The sequence below is a fragment of the Anarhichas minor genome, unplaced genomic scaffold (assembly GCF_050575085.1).
Source record: "Anarhichas minor isolate MPS153535 unplaced genomic scaffold, ASM5057508v1 ptg000089l, whole genome shotgun sequence".
Lineage (NCBI taxonomy): Eukaryota > Metazoa > Chordata > Actinopteri > Perciformes > Anarhichadidae > Anarhichas > Anarhichas minor.
In genome coordinates this window covers 162,464-183,990 of record NW_027466535.1, presented here as the reverse complement: position 1 = coordinate 183,990, position 21,527 = coordinate 162,464, and the positions used below count along the sequence as shown (strand labels likewise).

The following is a 21,527-nucleotide window of genomic DNA, read 5'->3' as shown; positions in this document are numbered from 1 at the left end:
GCACCTTGAGAACGTTCCTCAGACCGACATCTTCCACAACACTAACCTGCAGTTTGTCTCCACTTCTCTGTAGCATCTGTTAGCTTGTGTTGCTTTAGTTTATCTCTACTTCTCCCACACGCTGCATCAACGTAATCTGAAGACTTCCTCCACCGCTGCCAGTGAGCAACGCACTTTACAAATAATAATTAAACACGTTAACGCAATAATAACGCGTTAACTTGCCCAGCACTAATATAAACATAACACTGTGAGCTCCTCAGTGAAACTATGACGTCATGATTGATTCATCTGAGACCAACAGTCATGTGACAACAAGGAGACACTTTGACTGAACTACAGGAAGTGAACACAGAGAGGAGAGAGGAGAGGAGAGGCTGAAGGAGAGGAGAGAGGAGAAAGGATAGAGGAGAGGCTGAAGGAAAGGAGAGGAGAGAGGAGAGGAGGAGAGAGGAGAGGCTGAAGGAGAGGAGAGGAGAAAGGATAGAGGAGAGGCTGAAGGAAAGGAGAGGAGAGGAGGAGAGGCTGAAGGAGAGGTTTTTGGTTTTTAAAGTCCCTTTATTTCACTATTGCAGTGAAAACAGAAACACTCTAAAACATCACTTAATAATCAGAAAATCAATCAAATATGAACAAATAACCAAAAATAAAGCACCAAAGAACAAATAATCAATCAATTACAATGATCAATATGTTCAATAGTTCACCACCAGCTCTCCACCAGCACCCACTGAGCATAGAATGCTCCCAGTAGTCCATCTGTCCCTGAAGGCCTGTAAATCGTCCACTGTCTGGTAGTAGGTGTGTTCCACCCTGAGTCGGGCTTTCAACAGTCCCTCCATAACTTTCACCGGATCCTCACTACCGGCACCCCGAGCCCGATTCTTCCGTGTCAACCAGATGGCCAACTTGGCAGAACCAGATAAAAGGTTCACCAGTGTGTGGACAGCCTTCTGTTTTGAGCAGTATTTTGGACCGACGATGAACAACATGAAAGAAAACACCTCTCCAAGACCCTGAAACCATCTTTTAACCGTTCAAAGAGTGCTGAGAGCCGAGAACACTGAACAAACAAGTGTTCCAGGGTCTCAGTCTGACCGCAGAAATAACACTCCTCCCCAATTTGTGGATCCAGGTGTGCCCGGTATCTGTTGGTGGCTATAGCTCCATGTACAACCCTCCACTGGAGGTCTGCTGTCCGTTTTTCAACGGGCAGCTTGTACATGCACCTCCAGCTGCCTCTCGGGGAAGAACCTGGGCCAAAGAACTCGGTCCACCTCGACTCTGTCAACCCTGCCAGAGAGCGGAGGTTCACAACCTTTACACAGATTTCATAGATAGCTTTTTTCTCTGCTGCCTGAAACTTGTCCAGGTGAGGGGTTGTGAACGTCAGCAGCTTGTTTCCTCCCCCCTGCCAGTCCCCCACCGCTGGGGCAATGAGCAGAGTGTGTGGGGGGGGGGGGGGGGGGGGGGGGTGTACTCACTCTCTTCATCCCATTGGTCAGACAGAGTACAGTTTCCTGCAACTGCTCTCAGGCGTTGTGGCAGGGCGGCACAGACCTCCTCCACTATTCTGTTGGTCAACCTGACAGACGTGATGTTAGTGTTCTGTCTGAAGGTGACCATAGATGCTGCTGTTGATGACATCTTCACCAAATGTCCCAGTTTAGTGCAGCCGGCTTCTCTCAGACGCGTTCTCAGGCTGGCAGACTGCAGCGTTTGGGTTCTAATGAAGCTGTTGAAGAACAAAGGTTCCTCCAGCAGCCACACGCCCGGAGTCTCATCAGCTTTACGTGAGATGTTAAAAATGTGCCACGCCTGCAGAACAGAGCCATAAAACGGCGTCAGCCCGGCCAAGTCCACTTCCTCAGGTTGTAGGAGAAAGAGCTGCTTATCATATCCCAACCGCCCAGCTCTCCTCAGCAGCAGTCGAGCCGTGTCCATCCAGCTGGGGCCACAGCCATAGAGCAGCTTCTGTGCAGTCCGGAGTCTGAAAGAGGCGATCCTGGACTGGATATCGATGAGACCCTGCCCCCCCCCTCTGCCACAGGCAGATAGAGAGCTGCTGCACGAACCCAGTGCCGGCCGGACCAGAAGAAGTCCACGACAGACCTCTGTATCTCTGCTATGAGGCCTCCAGGTGGCGTCAGAGCGATGAGTCTGTGCCACAGAGTCGAGGCAACCAAGTTATTAGCAACCAGAACTCTTCCCCTATATATATGACAACTGGGGTAGTAACCATCTCCACCTAGAGAACCGAGCACACACCTTCTCCTTAACTCCCTCCCAGTTCTTTTTCTCAAAATCCTCAGAGCCCAAAAATACACCCAGCACCTTTAGACCTCCTTTTCCCTACTGAAGACCTCCAGGCAGATGAGGCACCGTCTGATGTCTCCACTGTCCCACCAATAAGGCTTCAGATTTTTCCCAGTTCACCCGTGCAGATGAAGCCCTCTCATAAAGAGACAAAGCATCCTGCAGACATAGAACATCTCCCTGGTCCCTAATGAAGATGTTTACATCATCAGCATACGCAGACACAGCGAGGGGACTACAAAGACTGGAGGACCCAGGCAGTGACAGACCACTGAGCCGACTTCTCAGCCTGCTCAAGGCTCAAAAGCGAGGCTGTATAGTTGCCCTGAGATAGGACAACCCTGCCTTATCCCTCGCCGTACAGGGATCGGTCGACTCAGGCCAGCTCCCATTTTGACCATACATTCAGCACCACTGTACAGCAAACCCACCCAAGCCAAAAACCCATCACCAAGCCCAAAAGCCCTGAGTGCAGAAAACAGATATGCGTGACCCACCCTGTCGAAAGCCTTCTCCTGGTCTAGTGAGACAATACCAACATCTACATCATGGAATTTACATACATCAAGCACATCACGAATAATGTCCAAAACTGTTCTATCTGGGATACAGTACGTTTGGTCGCTATTTACAACCACTTCCAGGTAGTCTCTTAGTCTGTTGGATAAGGCTCTGGAAAGCACCTTATAGTCTGTGCAAAGCAGGGCCACTGGTCTCCAGTTCTTAAGAAGGGCCAAGTCGCCCTTCTTGGGCAGCAGAGAGAGTACTGCCCGCTGGCATGAAACAGGAAGTGATCCTGTTTTAAAACATTCCATCAAAACACAGTGTAAGTCAGAACCGATAATGTTCCAGAACTGCTTAAAGAAATCCGAGGAGAGGCCGTCGATTCCCGGAGTCCTTCCTGAAGCCATCTGGTTCACTGCAACCGTCAGCTCCTCCAGCGTCAGCTCTCCGTCCAGCGTAACCCTCTCTGCTGGACTGAGCTGAATACAGATCAGTGCCTTTAATGCACGTTTCAGAATTAGATGCAACATCTGATTCACTCTCATACTCCATGTCCTCTCCTTCACAAGACAGCTGGCTATTGGACACAGACCCTACACTCTGTGCTTCATCTAAGGCTATGGTGAGATCTCCACCTGCAGAACCTGTAGCTGCCTCTTCACAGACTTCTACAGACTGTGGTGGTGCTTCGGTACCAGATGTAGTGAGGTTCTGCGCCACCACAGAAGCCTGCTGGTTGTAAGACTGGCCCTGATCCTCCTTATCGACATTATTGTTATCAGCAGAAGACGAAGAAGCGCCGCCGACCGCACTGGCGGCAGCCGCAGCCACACCAGCGGGAGCCGCCGCGTCCGGAGCCGCGAGAACCGCCGTGTCCGCAAGCCGCGTGAACAGCTGCGTCCGCGGAAAGGGCCTCCGCGCTTCTCTCCCGCGAAGCGTTTGTGTCCTACATCTCCACACTCAAAGCATTTGATCTGTCCCGAGCTAGCGTACACCATGTATGAACCCTCCCCGTGTTTAACCCTGAAGGACACCTCCAGTGTTTGTGTAGGTGACTCCAGGAACATGAAGACCTGCCGCCTAAGAGACAGCACGTGCTTCAGTTTGGGATCCTTACACCCCAAACTGACTGTTTTAAATCCGCTGGCAAACTTTCCAAACCTGCGCAGCTCATTTTCTAACAGCTCGTTCGGTATAAACGGCGGAACACCGGACACGGTGATCCGCGTAGAGGGCACTGAGAGCGGAGAGACCTGCACGAAGCTGTCCCTGATAAACACGCCGCTCTCTATCAGGTTGTGGACATAAGCCTCGCTCGCCACGAACACAACCACAGCTTTATTCATCCGAGATGCAAAGGAGAGTTTGTCATGTCCCACCTGCTCTCCGACAGCCAGCAGCACCTCCTCTACTGACACGCTGCTATCCGGTGGAACTACCCGGACTCCCTGCCGGATTGACGGGCGTGGCGTCTCGGAGGACGCCATCCTCCCGAACAACACCAAACACCACTAATCACACGTTCTACCGATAAATACACTGCTTAGTATCTCACCTGATCACGTGCAGAGACAGAGGAACAGAGGAACAAATCCCAAAGCAGTGAAAGTACAATCAAACCTCCACTCTCACGTCCACCACTCACACTCACACGCAACCGGAAACGGAAACAGAGGAGAGGAGAGGGGAGGAGAGCAGAGACAGAAGAGGAGAGAGGAGAGGAGAGGAGAGAGAAGAGAAGAGGAGAGAGAAGAGAGGAGAGAGGAGAGAGAAGAGAGGAGAGAGGAGAGGAGAGAGGAGAGAGGAGAGAGGAGAGAGGAGAGAGAAGAGAGGAGAGGCTGAAGGAGAGGAGAGGAGAGGCTGAAACATGTGAATAGTTTAATATATAGAACAGGTGGAGCCTCACTTTGTTAGTAATACTTGTGCACACTTATAGAAACATTGGATATAATGATTCCAGTATTTTACAATTTTTGAAAACACATTTTTAAAGAAATTCAACTTGTGTTTCTTTTCTTTATTCATGATTGATGTCATAACTGAGTTATTCTGCACTGAAGACATGTTCTAGTTCTCTCTACTTCTACTCATGATGGTTCTGTTCATAGAGGAGCACAACTTTAGACCACAGAGAGGAACGTGACCAGGGTCTTACCTAGGTTTGCGGCCCCTCTGTCTCGGTGCTGAGGGGGTCGTGGTCTTGTTGGTCTGTCTGTGGTTCTTGCCGTGGCTCTGGGCCTTAGTGAGGACACCAGGAGCAGGAGGAGGTGCTGTGGAGGACAGAGGAGAGAGGACAAATCAGAGGACATGAGAGGACAGAGGAGAGGACAAATCAGAGGACATATATATACACATATATATACATATATACACATACATATATATATATACATATATATATATACATATATATATATCTATATACACATATATATATATACATATATGTGTATATACATATATATATATACATATATATATATACATATATATATATACATATACATATATATATATATGTGTATATATATATATATGTATATATATATATATGTGTATATATATGTATATGTATGTGTATATATATGTATATGTATATATATATATATATATATGTGTATATGTATATATATATATGTGTTTATATGTGACCTGGAGCTTCATAAAGGACATGGAGAATAAAAACATGGAGAATAAAAACATGAATAAAACCATGGAGGACATAGCCGGAAGGTACCTTGGTAGGAGGGAACAGGAGGAAGGACTTTGACTTTAGGTTTCCTTCCTCTCTTTCCTGGGACCTTGACAGGAGCCAGAGGACCAGGGGCCACCGGGGCCCCTGATGGTTTACCTCCCGACACATTCTTCAGCTCCTTCCTGGCCTCCTTCCCTTTGCTCCTACGCTCCTTTCCTTCCTTGGGCTCCTTGCTCCTCCTCAGTGAGACCGCCGTGGCCTCCTTCTCCTCCTTCCGTTTCTTTGGTTTGCTGCTCTCCCTCTCCTCCACCTCCCGTTCTCTCTTGTCCTTTTTCTTCCGTTTCTTCTTCACCCTTCCTCCTCCTCCTCCATCATCCTCCTCGCTCAGGGAGGAAGGAGGTCGCGGGGCCGAGTGCTTAGCAGCCCCGTCCGCCGCGCTGTGATTGGACGTCGTGCTGCCCACGGGGGTGAGGAGGCGGAGCCTGTCCTTTGAGCCCACGACCAGGTGACCCCGAAGGATTGTTGGAACTGTTTGTGCGTTAGTCTTTTGGTCCGAGGAGGAGGTGGCGGCTGCAGAGGAGGAGGCCGAAGGAGGCGTGTGCTTCAGGACACCAGTGAACATCTGGAAAATAAATGTTTATCATTAATCATCTTGTTCTGTTTCACTAAACATCCTTTTACAATGTTGAGCTGCTGTCAATGAGCACTTCCTGTACAGGTCTTTCACAATAAAAGCCCTCTACTGGGAACTTTAATGAGAAACATCTGCTGAGGTTCTTTGAGAGATGTAATTTATTAAATATATAATTTATTAGAGACCGTGTGCGTTACCCGTGTTACCTGTATATTTCAGTATGTTCCCCGTATGTTCCCGTGCGTTACCCGTGTTACCCCTGTGTTACCCGTATGTTTCAGTATGTTCCCCGTATGTTTCCGTATGTTCCCGTGCGTTACCCCTGTGTTACCCGTATGTTACCCCTGTGTTACCTGTATATTTCCGTATGTTCCCGTGCGTTACCCCTGTGTTACCCGTATGTTACCCCTGTGTTACCTGTATATTTCCGTATGTTCCCGTGCGTTACCCCTGTGTTACCCGTATGTTACCCCTGTGTTACCTGTATATTTCAGTATGTTCCCGTGCGTTACCCCTGTGTTACCCGTATGTTACCCCTGTGTTACCGGTATGTTTCCGTATATGTTCCCCATATGTTTCAGTATGTTACCCGTATGTTCCCGTGCGTTACCCGTATTTTTCAGTATGTTCCCCGTATGTTACCCCTGTGTTACCTGTATATTTCAGTATGTTCCCCGTATGTTACCCCTGTGTTCCCCGTATGTTCCCCATATGTTTTAGTATGTTAACCGTATGTTCCCGTGCGTTACCCGTGTTACCCGTATATTTCAGTATGTTCCCCGTATGTTCCCATGCGTTACCCCTGTGTTACCTATATATTTAAGTATGTTCCCCGTATGTTACCCGTATCTTACCCCTGTGTTACCCGTATGTTTCTGTATCTTACCCGTATGTTTCCGTATGTTCCCCGTATGTTCCCGTGCGTTACCCGTATGTTCCCGTGCATTACCCCTGTTACCCGTATGTTCCCATGCGTTACCTGTATATTTAAGTATGTTCCCCATATGTTACCCGTATCTTACCCCTGTGTTACCCGTATGTTTCTGTATCTTACACGTATGTTCCCCGTATGTTCCCGTGCGTTACCCGTGTTACCCATATCTTACCCCTGTGTTACCCGTATGTTTCTGTATCTTACCTGTATGTTCCCCTGTGTTACCCGTATGTTCCCGTGCGTTACCCGTGTTACCCGTGCGTTACCCCTGTTACCCGTATGTTCCCGTGCGTTACCTGTGTTACCTGTATATTTCAGTATGTTCCCCGTATGTACCCCTGTGTTACCTGTATATTTCCGTATGTTCCCGTGCGTTACCCCTGTGTTACCCGTATGTTACCCCTGTGTTACCTGTATATTTCAGTATGTTCCCGTGCGTTACCCCTGTGTTACCCATATGTTACCCCTGTGTTACCTGTATATTTCAGTATGTTCCCGTGCGTTACCCCTGTGTTACCCGTATGTTACCCCTGTGTTACCGGTATGTTTCCGTATATGTTCCCCATATGTTTCAGTATGTTACCCGTATGTTCCCGTGCGTTACCCGTATTTTTCAGTATGTTCCCCGTATGTTACCCCTGTGTTACCTGTATATTTCAGTATGTTCCCCGTATGTTACCCGTATCTTACCCCTGTGTTACCCGTATGTTTCTGTATCTTACCCGTATGTTTCCGTATGTTCCCCGTATGTTCCCGTGCGTTACCCGTGTTACCCGTATGTTCCCGTGCGTTACCTGTGTTACCTGTATATTTCAGTATGTTCCCCGTATGTACCCCTGTGTTACCTGTATATTTCCGTATGTTCCCGTGCGTTACCCCTGTGTTACCCGTATGTTACCCCTGTGTTACCTGTATATTTCCGTATGTTCCCGTGCGTTACCCCTGTGTTACCCGTATGTTACCCCTGTGTTACCTGTATATTTCAGTATGTTCCCGTGCGTTACTCCTGTGTTACCCGTATGTTACCCCTGTGTTACCGGTATGTTTCCGTATATGTTCCCCATATGTTTCAGTATGTTACCCGTATGTTCCCGTGCGTTACCCGTATTTTTCAGTATGTTCCCCGTATGTTACCCCTGTGTTACCTGTATATTTCAGTATGTTCCCCGTATGTTACCCCTGTGTTCCCCGTATGTTCCCCATATGTTTTAGTATGTTAACCGTATGTTCCCGTGCGTTACCCGTGTGTTACCCGTATGTTTCTGTATCTTACCCGTATGTTTCCGTATGTTCCCCGTATGTTCCCGTGCGTTACCCGTGTTACCCGTATGTTCCCGTGCATTACCCGTTACCCGTATGTTCCCATGCGTTACCTGTATATTTAAGTATGTTCCCCATATGTTACCCGTATCTTACCCCTGTGTTACCCGTATGTTTCTGTATCTTACACGTATGTTCCCCGTATGTTCCCGTGCGTTACCCGTGTTACCCATATCTTACCCCTGTGTTACCCGTATGTTTCTGTATCTTACCTGTATGTTCCCCTGTGTTACCCGTATGTTCCCGTGCGTTACCCCTGTGTTACCCGTATCTTCCCGTGCGTTACCTGTGTTACCTGTATATTTCAGTATGTTCCCCGTATGTACACATGCGTTACCCGTATATTTCAGTATGTTCCCCGTATGTTACCCGTGTTACTCGTATCTTACTCCTGTGTTACCCGTATGTTTCTGTATCTTCCCCGTATGTTTCTGTATGTTCCCCGTATGTTCCCGTGCGTTACCCCTGTGTTACCTGTATATTTCAGTATGTTCCCCGTATGTTCCCGTGCGTTACCCGTATATTTCAGTATGTTCCCCGCATGTTCCCGTGCGTTACCTGTATATTTCAGTATGTTCCCCGTATGTTCCCGTGCGTTACCCCTGTGTTACCCGTATATTTCAGTATGTTCCCTGCATGTTTCCCCTGTGTTACCCGTATGTTACCCCTGTGTTACCCGTATGTTACCTGTATATTTCAGTATGTTCCCCGCATGTTTCCGTATCTTACCCGCATGTTTCCGTATCTTACCCGCATGTTTCCGTATCTTACCCCTGTGTTTCCATACTGACGTTTCCGCCACAAACCGGCTCGTTTCTGCTCTTGGCAAAGGGAGTGATTGTGTTTATGAACAGGAGCCAGTGATGCTCCATACTGTGGTTGTGTAAAATTTAGCTCTCAACACGGCTGGTGAAAATGTTCTCCAGAGGTCTCATCAACAATAACAACAACAACAACAACAACAACAACAACAGAGGTGTTTCTATCCACATGTATTTGAAGCAGGTTGTCAGAGACTCTGGTGACAGGAAGCTCCTGAATGTTAAGGGACGAGCTCTGAATGACGTGTCTACATGCACACCCTAACATGTGTGTGTGTGTGTGTGTTATGCTCCACCTGACTGAGGAATCATGTGAATGAATCACAGCCAGCACATCGGGGGGTATCAGAGCAGTTACCATGGAAACTGGCTCACCGCGCCAAAACTGTGAGGACGTAAACATGTGATCACCATGGTAACCCTTTCATTGCCACTGGCTCACAACTGTCAGCCTGTCCGTCTGTCCCTGATGTCAGCCTGTCTAACTGTCTCATGAAGAGACATGGAGACAGTTTATTGTGTCTGAAGGTGAAATCACATTGGTCCGATAGATCAGGTGGATCAATACACGACTTTAAGGTTAAATGTAAAATCATACTCTGACCTCTTTGGACCAGAATGCAGTTCATCAGAGATCAGGGGATTTATTAAAATGTACTCATCACTAGAGATCCTAAAGACAAGGTGAAAGTCTAATATCGAAGTGGAGAGCAAGGCAGTCCTTCAATCAGAGGATCGGCGGTTCGAACCCCGGCTCAGGCTCCACTAGTCTCATGTTGATGTGTCCTTGAGCAAGACACTTAACCCCAAAAATTGCTCTTGTAGCTGTGCCTACGGTGTAATTGTGATAGAATCTGAATTGAAAGTCACTTTGGATAAAAGTGTCTGCTAAATGACTGTAATGTAATATATGGAAACAAAGTCAAGCCATTATTATACATCATTAAAACTACGAATGACCCAAAAAATAATATTTAAATAAAATCATTTGAATTGTGTGTTTATGAAAAAGACTAGATATGATGATCACAAAGTATCAGGATAACATTCAGAAGTTCTGATGGTTGTTTTGTCCAAATCTCTGTTGATCTGATGTGTTTTCTAACAAGTCTGATGAAGAAACAGTAATTCAGTGTGCTTTGTGCCACAAGTAATCCTGCGGGCTTAATAATAATAATCTTTATCCAAAGGTTTGGCGCGCTTCTCCTCACACAGCGTTGCCAACAGCGTCATGAAAAATACATCAAAACGTGCGGCCTGATCGGGAATAGTGCGCTATCTATGTTTCGGAGAGATTAACCTAGCGGTTCCCTGAAAATCAAAATTTCTCCATTCACTTGAATGGGGTTTCGGCGTGAAGAGAGCTAAAAAAAACACTTAACTTTGGGCCCATATTGACTAGCCATACTTTAACGTAGAAACATGATTCAAAGTTTAAAACGTAGACAAAACGCTGCACTTTATTGAGCCAAATGGACATTTTGATAGCTAGCACAGTTTTCATGAAGTCACAGATTAAGTTTCAGGAAAGTTTTGGGTCTGTTTCAGATTTTATAATGGGTGTGTATTGCACGGCTCGTTAAGAGCTAGAGTGAGAGCATAACTGTCAGAGTGGAGCGGAGCAGGAAAATATTCTGTGATTTTTCCAAACAAATTGCTCTAGCTCCCACAATTTTTACTCTTGAAACACCATTTTGGCCCAAAAGCTTGGAAATGTTGTGCTGGTCGCAGTAAAGTGTCTGTGGAATCCAACAGACTTACACATTTGGCTCAAAGAGCCACAGAGCGACATGAACTCCAACCAACTGCTCCATTAGACTCCATGTTAAATCTCACCACTCATTTCTCAAAGAAAGCAGACAGTACCAGTTTTGTCTATTGCTCTAGAGCTCACATTATTAACACCACAAACATAAAAAACACATTACCGCGTTCGGCAGAGTCTTATCTTTCTCACGGTACCCATATTAATGACGCCCTGCAGGAGTGCTTTCAGTCAACGGACAATGTGGAGAAAGTGGTGGAGAGGACACTGAAGAAACTATTATCCATATTGGATAACACGGACCACCCTCTCCACCATCTCAGGGTTCATACACATTTTGACCAATGGATTTCCATGACTTTTCCATGACTTTAAACCAAATTTCCATGACCAAACATTTTGTGAAATCTCGGTGTATACATGAAAAAGTGAGAAAATGTATTTAAACTAACAATGAGAATTCCAAAGCATACAGTAAACCTTAAATGACACAAACGAATGAGAGACAATAGTTTGATTAAAAGAATAAACATTTATAAATATACTCTGGTTGACAGGCATTCATAACACTGACACATCAATAAGAGCTTTAGTAGGTAGCAGCATCCAGCTAGTGCACATGTTGCTTTCCCTTTTGTAGAGCACATGTTTCATTGAACCCTGTTACTGTACGGCTTCATATTAACTTCCACTGTTACTGTACAGCTGGTAGAATTGTGGCCCATCTTCTATTTGCAATTAATATGCATTCAATCCAGTTCAATTATTTAAATGATAATGATAATCTACTCTGGTTGAGGTAATTTATCAAGAGTAACGTGTTTCATCACGTTACATTTTTTCCTCCTAAATCGCGATAATGACGAAAGTTAACAGTCGACAAAGTTCCGCATGCTGTGGGGGTTAACTTAACCCAGCAAGTATGAACGATAACGGAACTTAAACTTTAACGGAGGGAAATGGAGACGCTGTAGACATCTGAACGCTGATTGGCCAAGACTCGACACATCAAAGATGTTCTATTGTGAAGTTCACGACATCACCTTTTCTCCTCGTCTCACTCCAATCTGAGAAATGCTGGCTGGCAACTCAGCGTAAATGAACGACATGAAAATATGAATATAACACATTTCCATGACTTTTCCAAAACTTTTGGGATTTTATTTTTTTCAAGCACTTTTCCAGGCCTGGAAATAACCATTTTAAAATTCCATGACTTTTCCAGGCTTTCCATGACCGTACGAACCCTGCCATCTACTGCAGGTACAGACTGATCCAGCTCCGCTGTCACAGGACAGATACAGGAGAACATTCCTGCAATAAGACTTTATAATAAATCACCTCTGAACAGATCATCCTCCACATGACTACACACCGCTACACTGTTGTTGTTCGCTGGTGGTTGATTTTTGCACTACTGTTTTTTACCTAGTTAGTTAATTTAACACTATTGTATTTCATTGTATATACTGTGCATTTTTGTTATTCTATCTTCTTATATTTAATATGTCCTACTCTGTTATTTTATTGTGTATATTGTGCATTTTGTAATACTTTATATTTTTGGTTACTCTGTCACTTTGTATGTCTTGCTGCTGTAACATACAAATTTCCCCCTAGGGATGAATAAAGTATATATCTATCTATCTCCCGTCTTTCCTCCATCCTCTCTGCTATTTCCTGTCTCCTTTCTCCTCTTTCCTGTCTCCTTTCTCCTCTTTCCTGACTCCTCTCCCCTCTTTCGTGTCTCCTCTGTCGTCTGTCCTGTTTTCTTTCTCCTCTTTCTTGTCTCCTCTCTGCCGTTTCTTTTCTCCTTCCTCCTCTCCTCTCACTTCTCTCCCGTCTCCTCTCTCCTCTTTCTTGTGCCCTCCCTCTCGTCTCCTCTCCTCTTTCCCGTCTCCTGTCCTCTCCTCTCCTCCCCCCATCACTAATAGAATCTAACTCTGAAGGTAACTGGAGAGGTAAAAGCGTTGTTGTTCTCATCAGTGTCTAATATTACAGGAGTTCAGTAGTAAACGGTCACAACAACAACACACTCAACAGGAAGTGATGTCATCAGTTCATTAAAGAGGCAGTGAAAACATTTCAAATGTTAAACTAAACACACGAGAACCTGTTTTATTTAGTACCAACGCTGCTGAGAGGTTTCTATAAATCACCTACTTGTCTCATGTGTGTGTGTCTGTATTTGTGTGTTTGTGTGTGTGTGTCTGTGTTACAAACCTGCTGCTTGTCCTTCTTGTGTATTTTCATCTTCTAACCCTTCACTTCATCTGTTAACACAAAAGGACACAATTATTAGTTAAAGCTGAACACTTTGAATTCAACCAGTTCAAACATACAAGTCTAGTGATGCAGGTTCCCATTTAAAGACCAGTCATGTGGACAGCTACACTCCCACACCTGTCTTCACCAAACAGCAGTCACGGTCTGCAACAGCAGCACGTCGACACTGTGGAGTCCTTCCGCTTCCTGGGCTCCATCATATCCCAGGACCTCAAGTGGGAGCTGAACATCAGCTCCATCACCAAGAAGGCTCATCAGAGGATGTACTTCCTGAGGCAGCTGAAGACGTTCAACCTGCCAAAGACAATGATGGTGCACTTCTACACAGCCATCATTGAGTCCATCCTCTGCTCTTCCATCACAGTCTGGTACGCTGCAGCCACAGCCAAGGACAAGGGCAGACTGCAGCGCATCATTCGCACTGCTGAGAGGGTGATTGGCTGCAATCTGCCGTCCCTCCAGGACTTGTTCGCTTCAAGGACCCTAAAGCGAACAAGAACGATTGTAGCTGACCCCTCTCACCCTGGACATGAACTGTTGGAGCCCCTTCCATCTGGCAGGAGGCTGAGGTCCATCAGGACCAAGACCTCACGCCACAACAGTCAACCGTTTCATCCTCAGGACAATCTCCTACCGGTCACTCCCCTGCACCAGGGTAGGAAATTTACATTTTTTTTGGGGGGCAATTTTTGCCCCCACTGACTGAAATCCAGGGGCATTTTCAAAAAATTGGGGGCACTTTTTGAAACTTGTGAAATAACCTTTGTTCAAAATAATAAATATACTTATTTAGGCTTACAATATATGAGCAATTGTCATCAAATGGCAATAATAAGACTATTAGGCAGTAGTCTACAGATTCAAAGTGTTTTCTTAGATTTTTTTAACAAAAAAAACATAAATCAGACAATCATATTCAATTTTATTCTTATTTCTTTGTTGTTGTTTAATGTCATTATTACATTTTTTAAACAACTATTAACAATTATTAAGTCAACGATGCCTTGATTACATATACATCAGTCATTGTATGGAATTATTGAGAAAAACATTTTTATAGCACCTTAAAAATTTAAAAAATGTCCCATTTGAAGGCACAAATTCAGTTCAGAGTTTTTACTTAGTAAAATATCTTAATTGACTCAGTCAGGTATTATTCATAAGCAACCCTCAAATCAAAGAATAAAGACACTTTACTCACAATTTAGGTGTATTTTCCCTTTAACTCACGAGATGCAGGTAGTATGTTTTATACTTAATGTGGATATAATTAAATGAATCTAATTTCCATTATGCAATATGTATACTTTGTTGGCATCTTATTCTGAAAACCGGATGTTCGTCTGAAGAAACCGGATGTTGTCTGACGTTAATCTTTCCGCTAACTTTCAAAGTCCTTCGCTCGCTGCCGATCTGTGCCGTTTGAATGAGTTTACCGTGAATGTCAGCATATAGGAGCACTAACATGTAAGTGTCTGCTGAGGTGACCGCAGTCTCAGGTCTGATTAAGAAGCGCTCCATTTATTTATTAGTTTAGAACGTTCGGGGGCATTTTTTGCCCCTCTCCTAGTGATATCAGGGGCAAAATTATACTGTATTTCTTAGGGGCAGTTTTGCCCTTGTGTATTTCCGACGCTGCCCTGCACATCCCTTCTGTTTCTTTATTTAAACACACTTGACACTTTTACATTACACTTCATCATACTTGTTTATAGTAGTTATTTGCTTGTTGTGCACTTTATTTTATATTCTATTGTAAATTGTAATGTTTCTATTTCTTGCACTGTGTTGATTGTTGTTGATTGTTTAATGTTATTCACCACCCGCCATGACAAATTCCTTGTATGTGCAACATACATTGGCAATAAACAGTTTCTGATTCTTCAGAAAAATGGTGTGACGCTGCAGTGCGATAGCCTATCAGCATTGAGATGCTCCTCCTGATAGCCTATCAGCGTTGAGATGCTCCTCCTGATAGCCCATCAGCGTTGAGATGCTCCTCCTGATAGCCCATCAGCGTTGAGATGCTCCTCCTGATAGCCCATCAGCGTTGAGATGCTCCTCCTGATAGCCCATCAGCGTTGAGATGCTCCTCCTGATAGCCCATCAGCGTTGAGATGCTCCTCCTGATAGCCCATCAGCGTTGAGATGCTCCTCCTGATAGCCCATCAGCGTTGAGATGCTCCTCCTGATAGCCCATCAGCGTTGAGATGCTCCTCCTGATAGCCCATCAGCGTTGAGATGCTCCTCCTGATAGCCCATCAGCGTTGAGATGCTCCTCCTGATAGCCCATCAGCGTTGAGATGCTCCTCCTGATAGCCCATCAGCGTTGAGATGCTCCTCCTGATAGCCCATCAGCGTTGAGATGCTCCTCCTGATAGCCCATCAGCGTTGAGATGCTCCTCCTGATAGCCCATCAGCGTTGAGATGCTCCTCCTGATAGCCCATCAGCGTTGAGATGCTCCTCCTGATAGCCCATCAGCGTTGAGATGCTCCTCCTGATAGCCCATCAGCGTTGAGATGCTCCTCCTGATAGCCCATCAGCGTTGAGATGCTCCTCCTGATAGCCCATCAGCGTTGAGATGCTCCTCCTGATAGCCCATCAGCGTTGAGATGCTCCTCCTGATAGCCCATCAGCGTTGAGATGCTCCTCCTGATAGCCCATCAGCGTTGAGATGCTCCTCCTGATAGCCCATCAGCGTTGAGATGCTCCTCCGTCATCACTGACGTTGTTGAATCAGGAAGTAAATACTGATTTCACCCAGAGCTCTCATACCTCATATTAGTAGAGACCAAACTGTGTATAAATATGTGTGTATAAACCAGATACTCTAACAATGACCACGCTGCATCATGTATGAAGGCTTTGCTTACTAGAGGGGGTGCTCGTTTGTTCCTCTAATGTTGGGATAGCAGTTTGGCTGAAGTTTGTCGCCCCGGTCAGACGTACCTTGAATCCAGTGTTTTAATCATTGCTCTGAGTCTTTCTCCACTGTCTGTAGCGGGACCATGTCCTTGCAGAGCTGGATCGTTATTGCGTTCGTAATGTCGCTCCACCGCTTGCTTTTCTTGTCATATGCTGCCTCGAGCTAATGCCTCTTCAAGCGATGTGTGACCCTTTGGCTTCACTGTTTCACTCGCGCTAACGTTACCGGTTGACGGCCGTCATCACACTCTTGGTATTCCAACACGTTTTCTGCTGAGGTGATGGAGTAAGTTGCTCGTGTTACCACCAGCGGAAACAACAGTGGCTCGACAAACTTTGCAATATATAGTCTTTTGGACGTCAGATTTTTTAAACTAAAACAGCAGACCCAGCTCCTCTCTTGGGCACAGACTCTATCGGTGCATCTCCGGTCTGTCTTTGTTCATCCTGCATCGCTCTGTTCTGTAATGTAACGTTAATGTAGCGACGGAGCCTCTCCCAGCTGTTAGCAGACTGTTGTGCTAGCGAGCTTTACCCAGCATGCCGTTCGGCGGTGTAATTTTATAAATGTACAATTATTAGTGTTACAAATTGTTTATATGTCACAAACTGTTGTGTCGTGGTGTTTTGCCCTGTTAAAGCATAAAGCGTTAGTTGTGTGTTGTTAATTGTTGTGTTATAACCATGATTAGATCGTCCCTCTCAATACACTTAAGACAAGTAGCTCCGACCGTAGCGCTCTTAGCGGCGAACAATATATTCTGCTGCCTGTTGAAGACAGACAGCAGTTGTTTCTGTGACGGTATGACGGTGTGTGAAGAATTCATATCATAGGGAAATTAAAACCGGTATACCGCCCAGCACTAACAGGAAGTAGTATTTTCTGTTCTAAACTGGGTATTTATTGTCAGGTATTAATAAACATGATCATTTCTACTGAAAACTTTTGTGTAAACAAAGTACTACAGATATATGTATTTATATTAATTTATACTACATCAGTATGAACAAAGTACTACAGATAGATGTATTTATATTAATGTATACTACATCAGTATGAACAAAGTACTACAGATAGATGTATTTATATTAATGTATACTACATCAGTATGAACAAAGTACTACAGATAGATGTATTTATATTAATGTATACTACATCAGTATGAACAAAGTACTACAGATAGATGTATTTATATTAATGTATACTACATCAGTATGAACAAAGTACTACAGATAGATGTATTTATATTAATGTATACTATATCAGTATGAACAAAGTACTACAGATAGATGTATTTATATTACTTTATACTACATCAGTATGAACAAAGTACTACAGATAGATGTATTTATATTACTTTATACTACATCAGTATGAACAAAGTACTACAGATAGATGTATTTATATTAATTTATACTACATCAGTATGAACAAAGTACTACAGATAGATGTATTTATATTACTTTATACTACATCAGTATGAACAAAGTACTACAGATAGATGTATTTATATTACTTTATACTACATCAGTATGAACAAAGTACTACAGATAGATGTATTTATATTAATTTATACTACATCAGTATGAACAAAGTACTACAGATAGATGTATTTATATTAATGTATACTACATCAGTATGAACAAAGTACTACAGATAGATGTATTTATATTAATTTATACTACATCAGTATGAACAAAGTACTACAGATAGATGTATTTATATTAATTTATACATCAGTATGAACAAAGTACTACGGATGACTCAGTATTGAATACTGTCTCTACTACTGAGGACACTAAAGATGTTTTATTGACCAAAAAAACTTGTTTCTGAGTCAAAGTGTAGCAAACAGAAGAGAGGACAGAGGACAAGGAGACATGAGGACAAGAGGACAAAAGATAAGGAGACATGAGGACAAAAGATAAGGGGACAAGAGGACAAAAGATAAGGAGACATGAGGACAAGAGATAAGGAGACACGAGGACAAGAAGACAGAGGACAAGGAGACAAAAAAGGAGGACAAGGAGACAAGAGGAAAAGAACACAAGAAAGGAGGACAAGGAGGTCGACCCTGTGAGGTTTAACCCTCTGGTCCTCTGCTGATGGACCACTGTGTCCTCCTGAGGAATCGAACCAGCGACCTCTAGAACCTCCAGACATTCTGAATCTATTTCATATTCACTGTGATCCATCAGACCTCAGGTAGCCGGTTAGCTCACAGACCTTTTGTCTGTCGGGTGTCACACCTGGCCAGGTGAGCGCGTGCACACCACCGCTTCATGACTCATTGTGTACGTGTACGCGCGCGCGCGCGCACACACACACACACACACACACACACACACCTCCAGAGGCTAGCTGGCTAACAGCTAACTAGCTTACACTTCTCTAAAGGTTTGGGCTATTTGGTCAATGCTAACGGACGCAGCGGCAAGCTCTCAGATAGCACACAGCTAGCTCACAGCTAACACACAGCTAGCTCACTGAGTTGACTGAGGGTTGCGGAGGAGCTAAGCTACTTCTTAAACACAAAGCTGCCCCCGACCGAGAGACGGAGACACGGTGTCCTCTTTTTACGTTAGCATCCGATGCTACGTTCCGAGCTAGCTTCCCCCGCTAGCTATGTAACGTTACCGCATCATGTCTGTTGTAGAGACATTATAGGATCTCTTTACACGTGTGGACTATAAACTCTCCCGTCTCGAGGACACCTTTCCACCGGTAAACCCTCACCTGCTCCGGACTCACGCGCTCTCACCCGCGAGACATCACCGCGGTCCGCACCGGAAAAAGGGAGAAAAAACCACTGGCGCTTTTTATTTCCAAGGACACAAAATCGCCATGACAGTTTAGAAAAATGCATAAAAAATTAGCGGGCAAGGGAGGGAGGGGAGAGGAGAGAGATGGGGAGGGAGGGAGGGTGAGAGGAGAGAGGAGAGAGAGAGACAGACAGATAGATGAGGAGGGAGGAAGGAGGGATGAAGGAGTGAGGGAGTAAGGGAGGAGGAGGGATGAAGGAGGGCGAGAGTAAGGGAGGAGGAGGGAGAGAGTACGGGATGAAGGATGAAGGAGTGAGGGAGGAGGAGGGATGAAGGAAGGAGGGAGAGAGTAAGGGAGGAGGAGGGATGAAGGAGGGCGAGAGTAAGGGAGGAGGAGGGATGAAGGAGGGATGAAGGAGGGCGAGAGTAAGGGAGGAGGAGGGATGAAGGAGGGAGAGAGTAAGGGAGGAGGAGGGAGGGAGTAAGGGAGGAGGAGGAGTGTAATACCTATTTGATCCACATAAAGATAGGGTTAGCAGACTTTATTCAGTCTGGATGCCGGAGTCCTGCACGCACGCGCGCGCACACACACAGAGACGAGCCTCATCCAGAAGTTAAAGCGCGCTTCTTACCTAAAATGGCCACTAAACACCACTGCAGCAGCCACAACACAAACAGCTTCTTCTTCTTTTATTTTGGTGGAAGTTTTCGCAGCTGCAGCCTAACATGAACCTTGAGCTCACGAGCTTCCATTGGCTGCAGCGCGCGCAGCTGGCGCATCGTGCACGTTTCCATTGGCCCCGCAGCTGTCACGCAAAGAAGACCCGTATCGAGTTATCCCGGGTTAGTCTGAGAGCTCCATTGTGTGTTGTTGTATAGCGGGCCTTTTCTTCCTGGTCACGCGCATTGACGTGAGTCATTTACGCGTGCGTGCGCGTGCAGACCCCGGCTGTTGTTTGTTGTGTACGTGCTCGTGTTGTTGTTCTTACCGCAGACCTGCAGGTAGATCCTCCTGGTGCTCTGCTGGATCCTACTGCCATTGAAGGAAGAAGAAGAAGAAGAAAACAAGAGGGGGTGCGTTCCGTTCTGTTTTTTAACGGTTCTCCTCTACCGGCTGCGTCCACCAATCACGTGTCCTCGTGCTCCTCCATCGTTAAACACCCATTCCACTCTTTTAAAGATCGGGTTTCGTGTCCCGGATGTTCCTAAAACCAGAGAGCCGTTCATGTGATGATGAGGAGGAGGAGGAGATGAAGGTTGTTTTAAAGAGAACTACAACATATTCTAACTTCTCCTCAAGTCTGTGAGCTTTGTGCTTCTTCTCCTTAAAACTGTTTTTAGGATTAAAGTAATTTAGTCTCACCTGTGAGACTAAATTACTTCTTCATCTGTGATGTCTAAATCTCTCACACACACTCACACATACATACACGCACACACACATACACACACACACTCACACACATACACTCACACATACACACTCACACACACATACATACATACACACACACACATACATACACACACACATACACACACATACACATACATACACACACACACATACACTCACACATTCACACATACATACATACACACATACATACACACACACATACACACACTCACACATACATACACACACACTTACATATACACACACTCACACATACATACTCACACATACACACATACATACACTCACACACACATACATACACACACACATACTCATACATACATACATACACACATACATACACTCTCACACACACACACACACACATACATACACACACACATACTCATACATACACACACATACATACACACACGTACACACACACAGTCAGCTGTTACAGTGAGTGTGTGCTGAGGGAGTGGAGGCCTCCAGATACTCAAGATGCTCCTTATCTCTGCCTGCCATGCGTGTGTGTGTGTGTGTGTGTGTACTCATGACATGAATGTGCAGCTGAAGTGAACATCAGTGTGTATTTCTGTGACTGGGTGTTTGTGGAATGAGCATGTGTGTTTCTATCGCAGGAGATTCTTCATATGAATCAAACAGCTGAGAGACATAAATATAACATCATAATAATAATTCAACTCAAGTCTTTAACATTTAAAGTATTTTCTTTTCATTTATTTCATTTTAAGATTTTATTTTACTGAAAATATATTCTTCACATATGTATTCCATTTATTACCACCAGTTGTCTTTTTTCATCAAAGTTATTCTTGTTGTTATAATTCAGTAAAATATTAAAAAAATTAAGTAATGCAGCTAGAAGGCCGTTTCAACCAATGAGCATTGAGCACGACATCTAAATACATCCACAGAGAGCTCAGCGGCGACGTCATCGCGATACTGAGCTGTAATAAACAGTGATCGCTAAACGAGCGACGTCATCGCGATAGTGAGCTGTAATAAACAGTGATCGCTAAACGAGCGACGTCATCGCAATAGTGAGCTGTAATAAACAGTGATCGCTAAACGAGCGACGTCATCGTGATAGTGAGCTGTAATAAACAGTGATCGCTAAACGAGCGACGTCATCGT

General features: G+C 44.8%; 1 protein-coding gene across 9 annotated transcripts in view; it reads right to left on the bottom strand.

Moving 5' to 3' along the window:
- The window catches only part of chd6 (chromodomain helicase DNA binding protein 6), a 73,709-nt gene extending 52,885 nt beyond the window's left edge, over positions 1-20,824 (bottom strand). Inside the window, exons 1-5 of one of the 9 annotated variants that reach the window (XM_076082059.1) lie at positions 20,328-20,824; positions 19,954-20,169; positions 13,213-13,262; positions 5,558-6,137; positions 4,976-5,090 (exon numbers count right to left, since the gene is read on the bottom strand). In XM_076082059.1, coding sequence (XP_075938174.1) covers positions 4,976-5,090; positions 5,558-6,137; positions 13,213-13,242 — 725 coding nt within the window. In that variant the 5' untranslated portion in view covers positions 13,243-13,262; positions 19,954-20,169; positions 20,328-20,824. Of the gene's footprint in view, positions 1-4,975; positions 5,091-5,557; positions 6,138-13,212; positions 13,263-13,392; positions 13,921-18,938; positions 19,368-19,471; positions 19,551-19,596; positions 19,842-19,953; positions 20,170-20,327 lie in introns of those variants that run through there. The other 8 variants (XM_076082061.1, XM_076082060.1, XM_076082062.1 and 5 more) reach the window with 8 other exon arrangements.
- Positions 20,825-21,527: the final 703 nt, after the last annotated feature.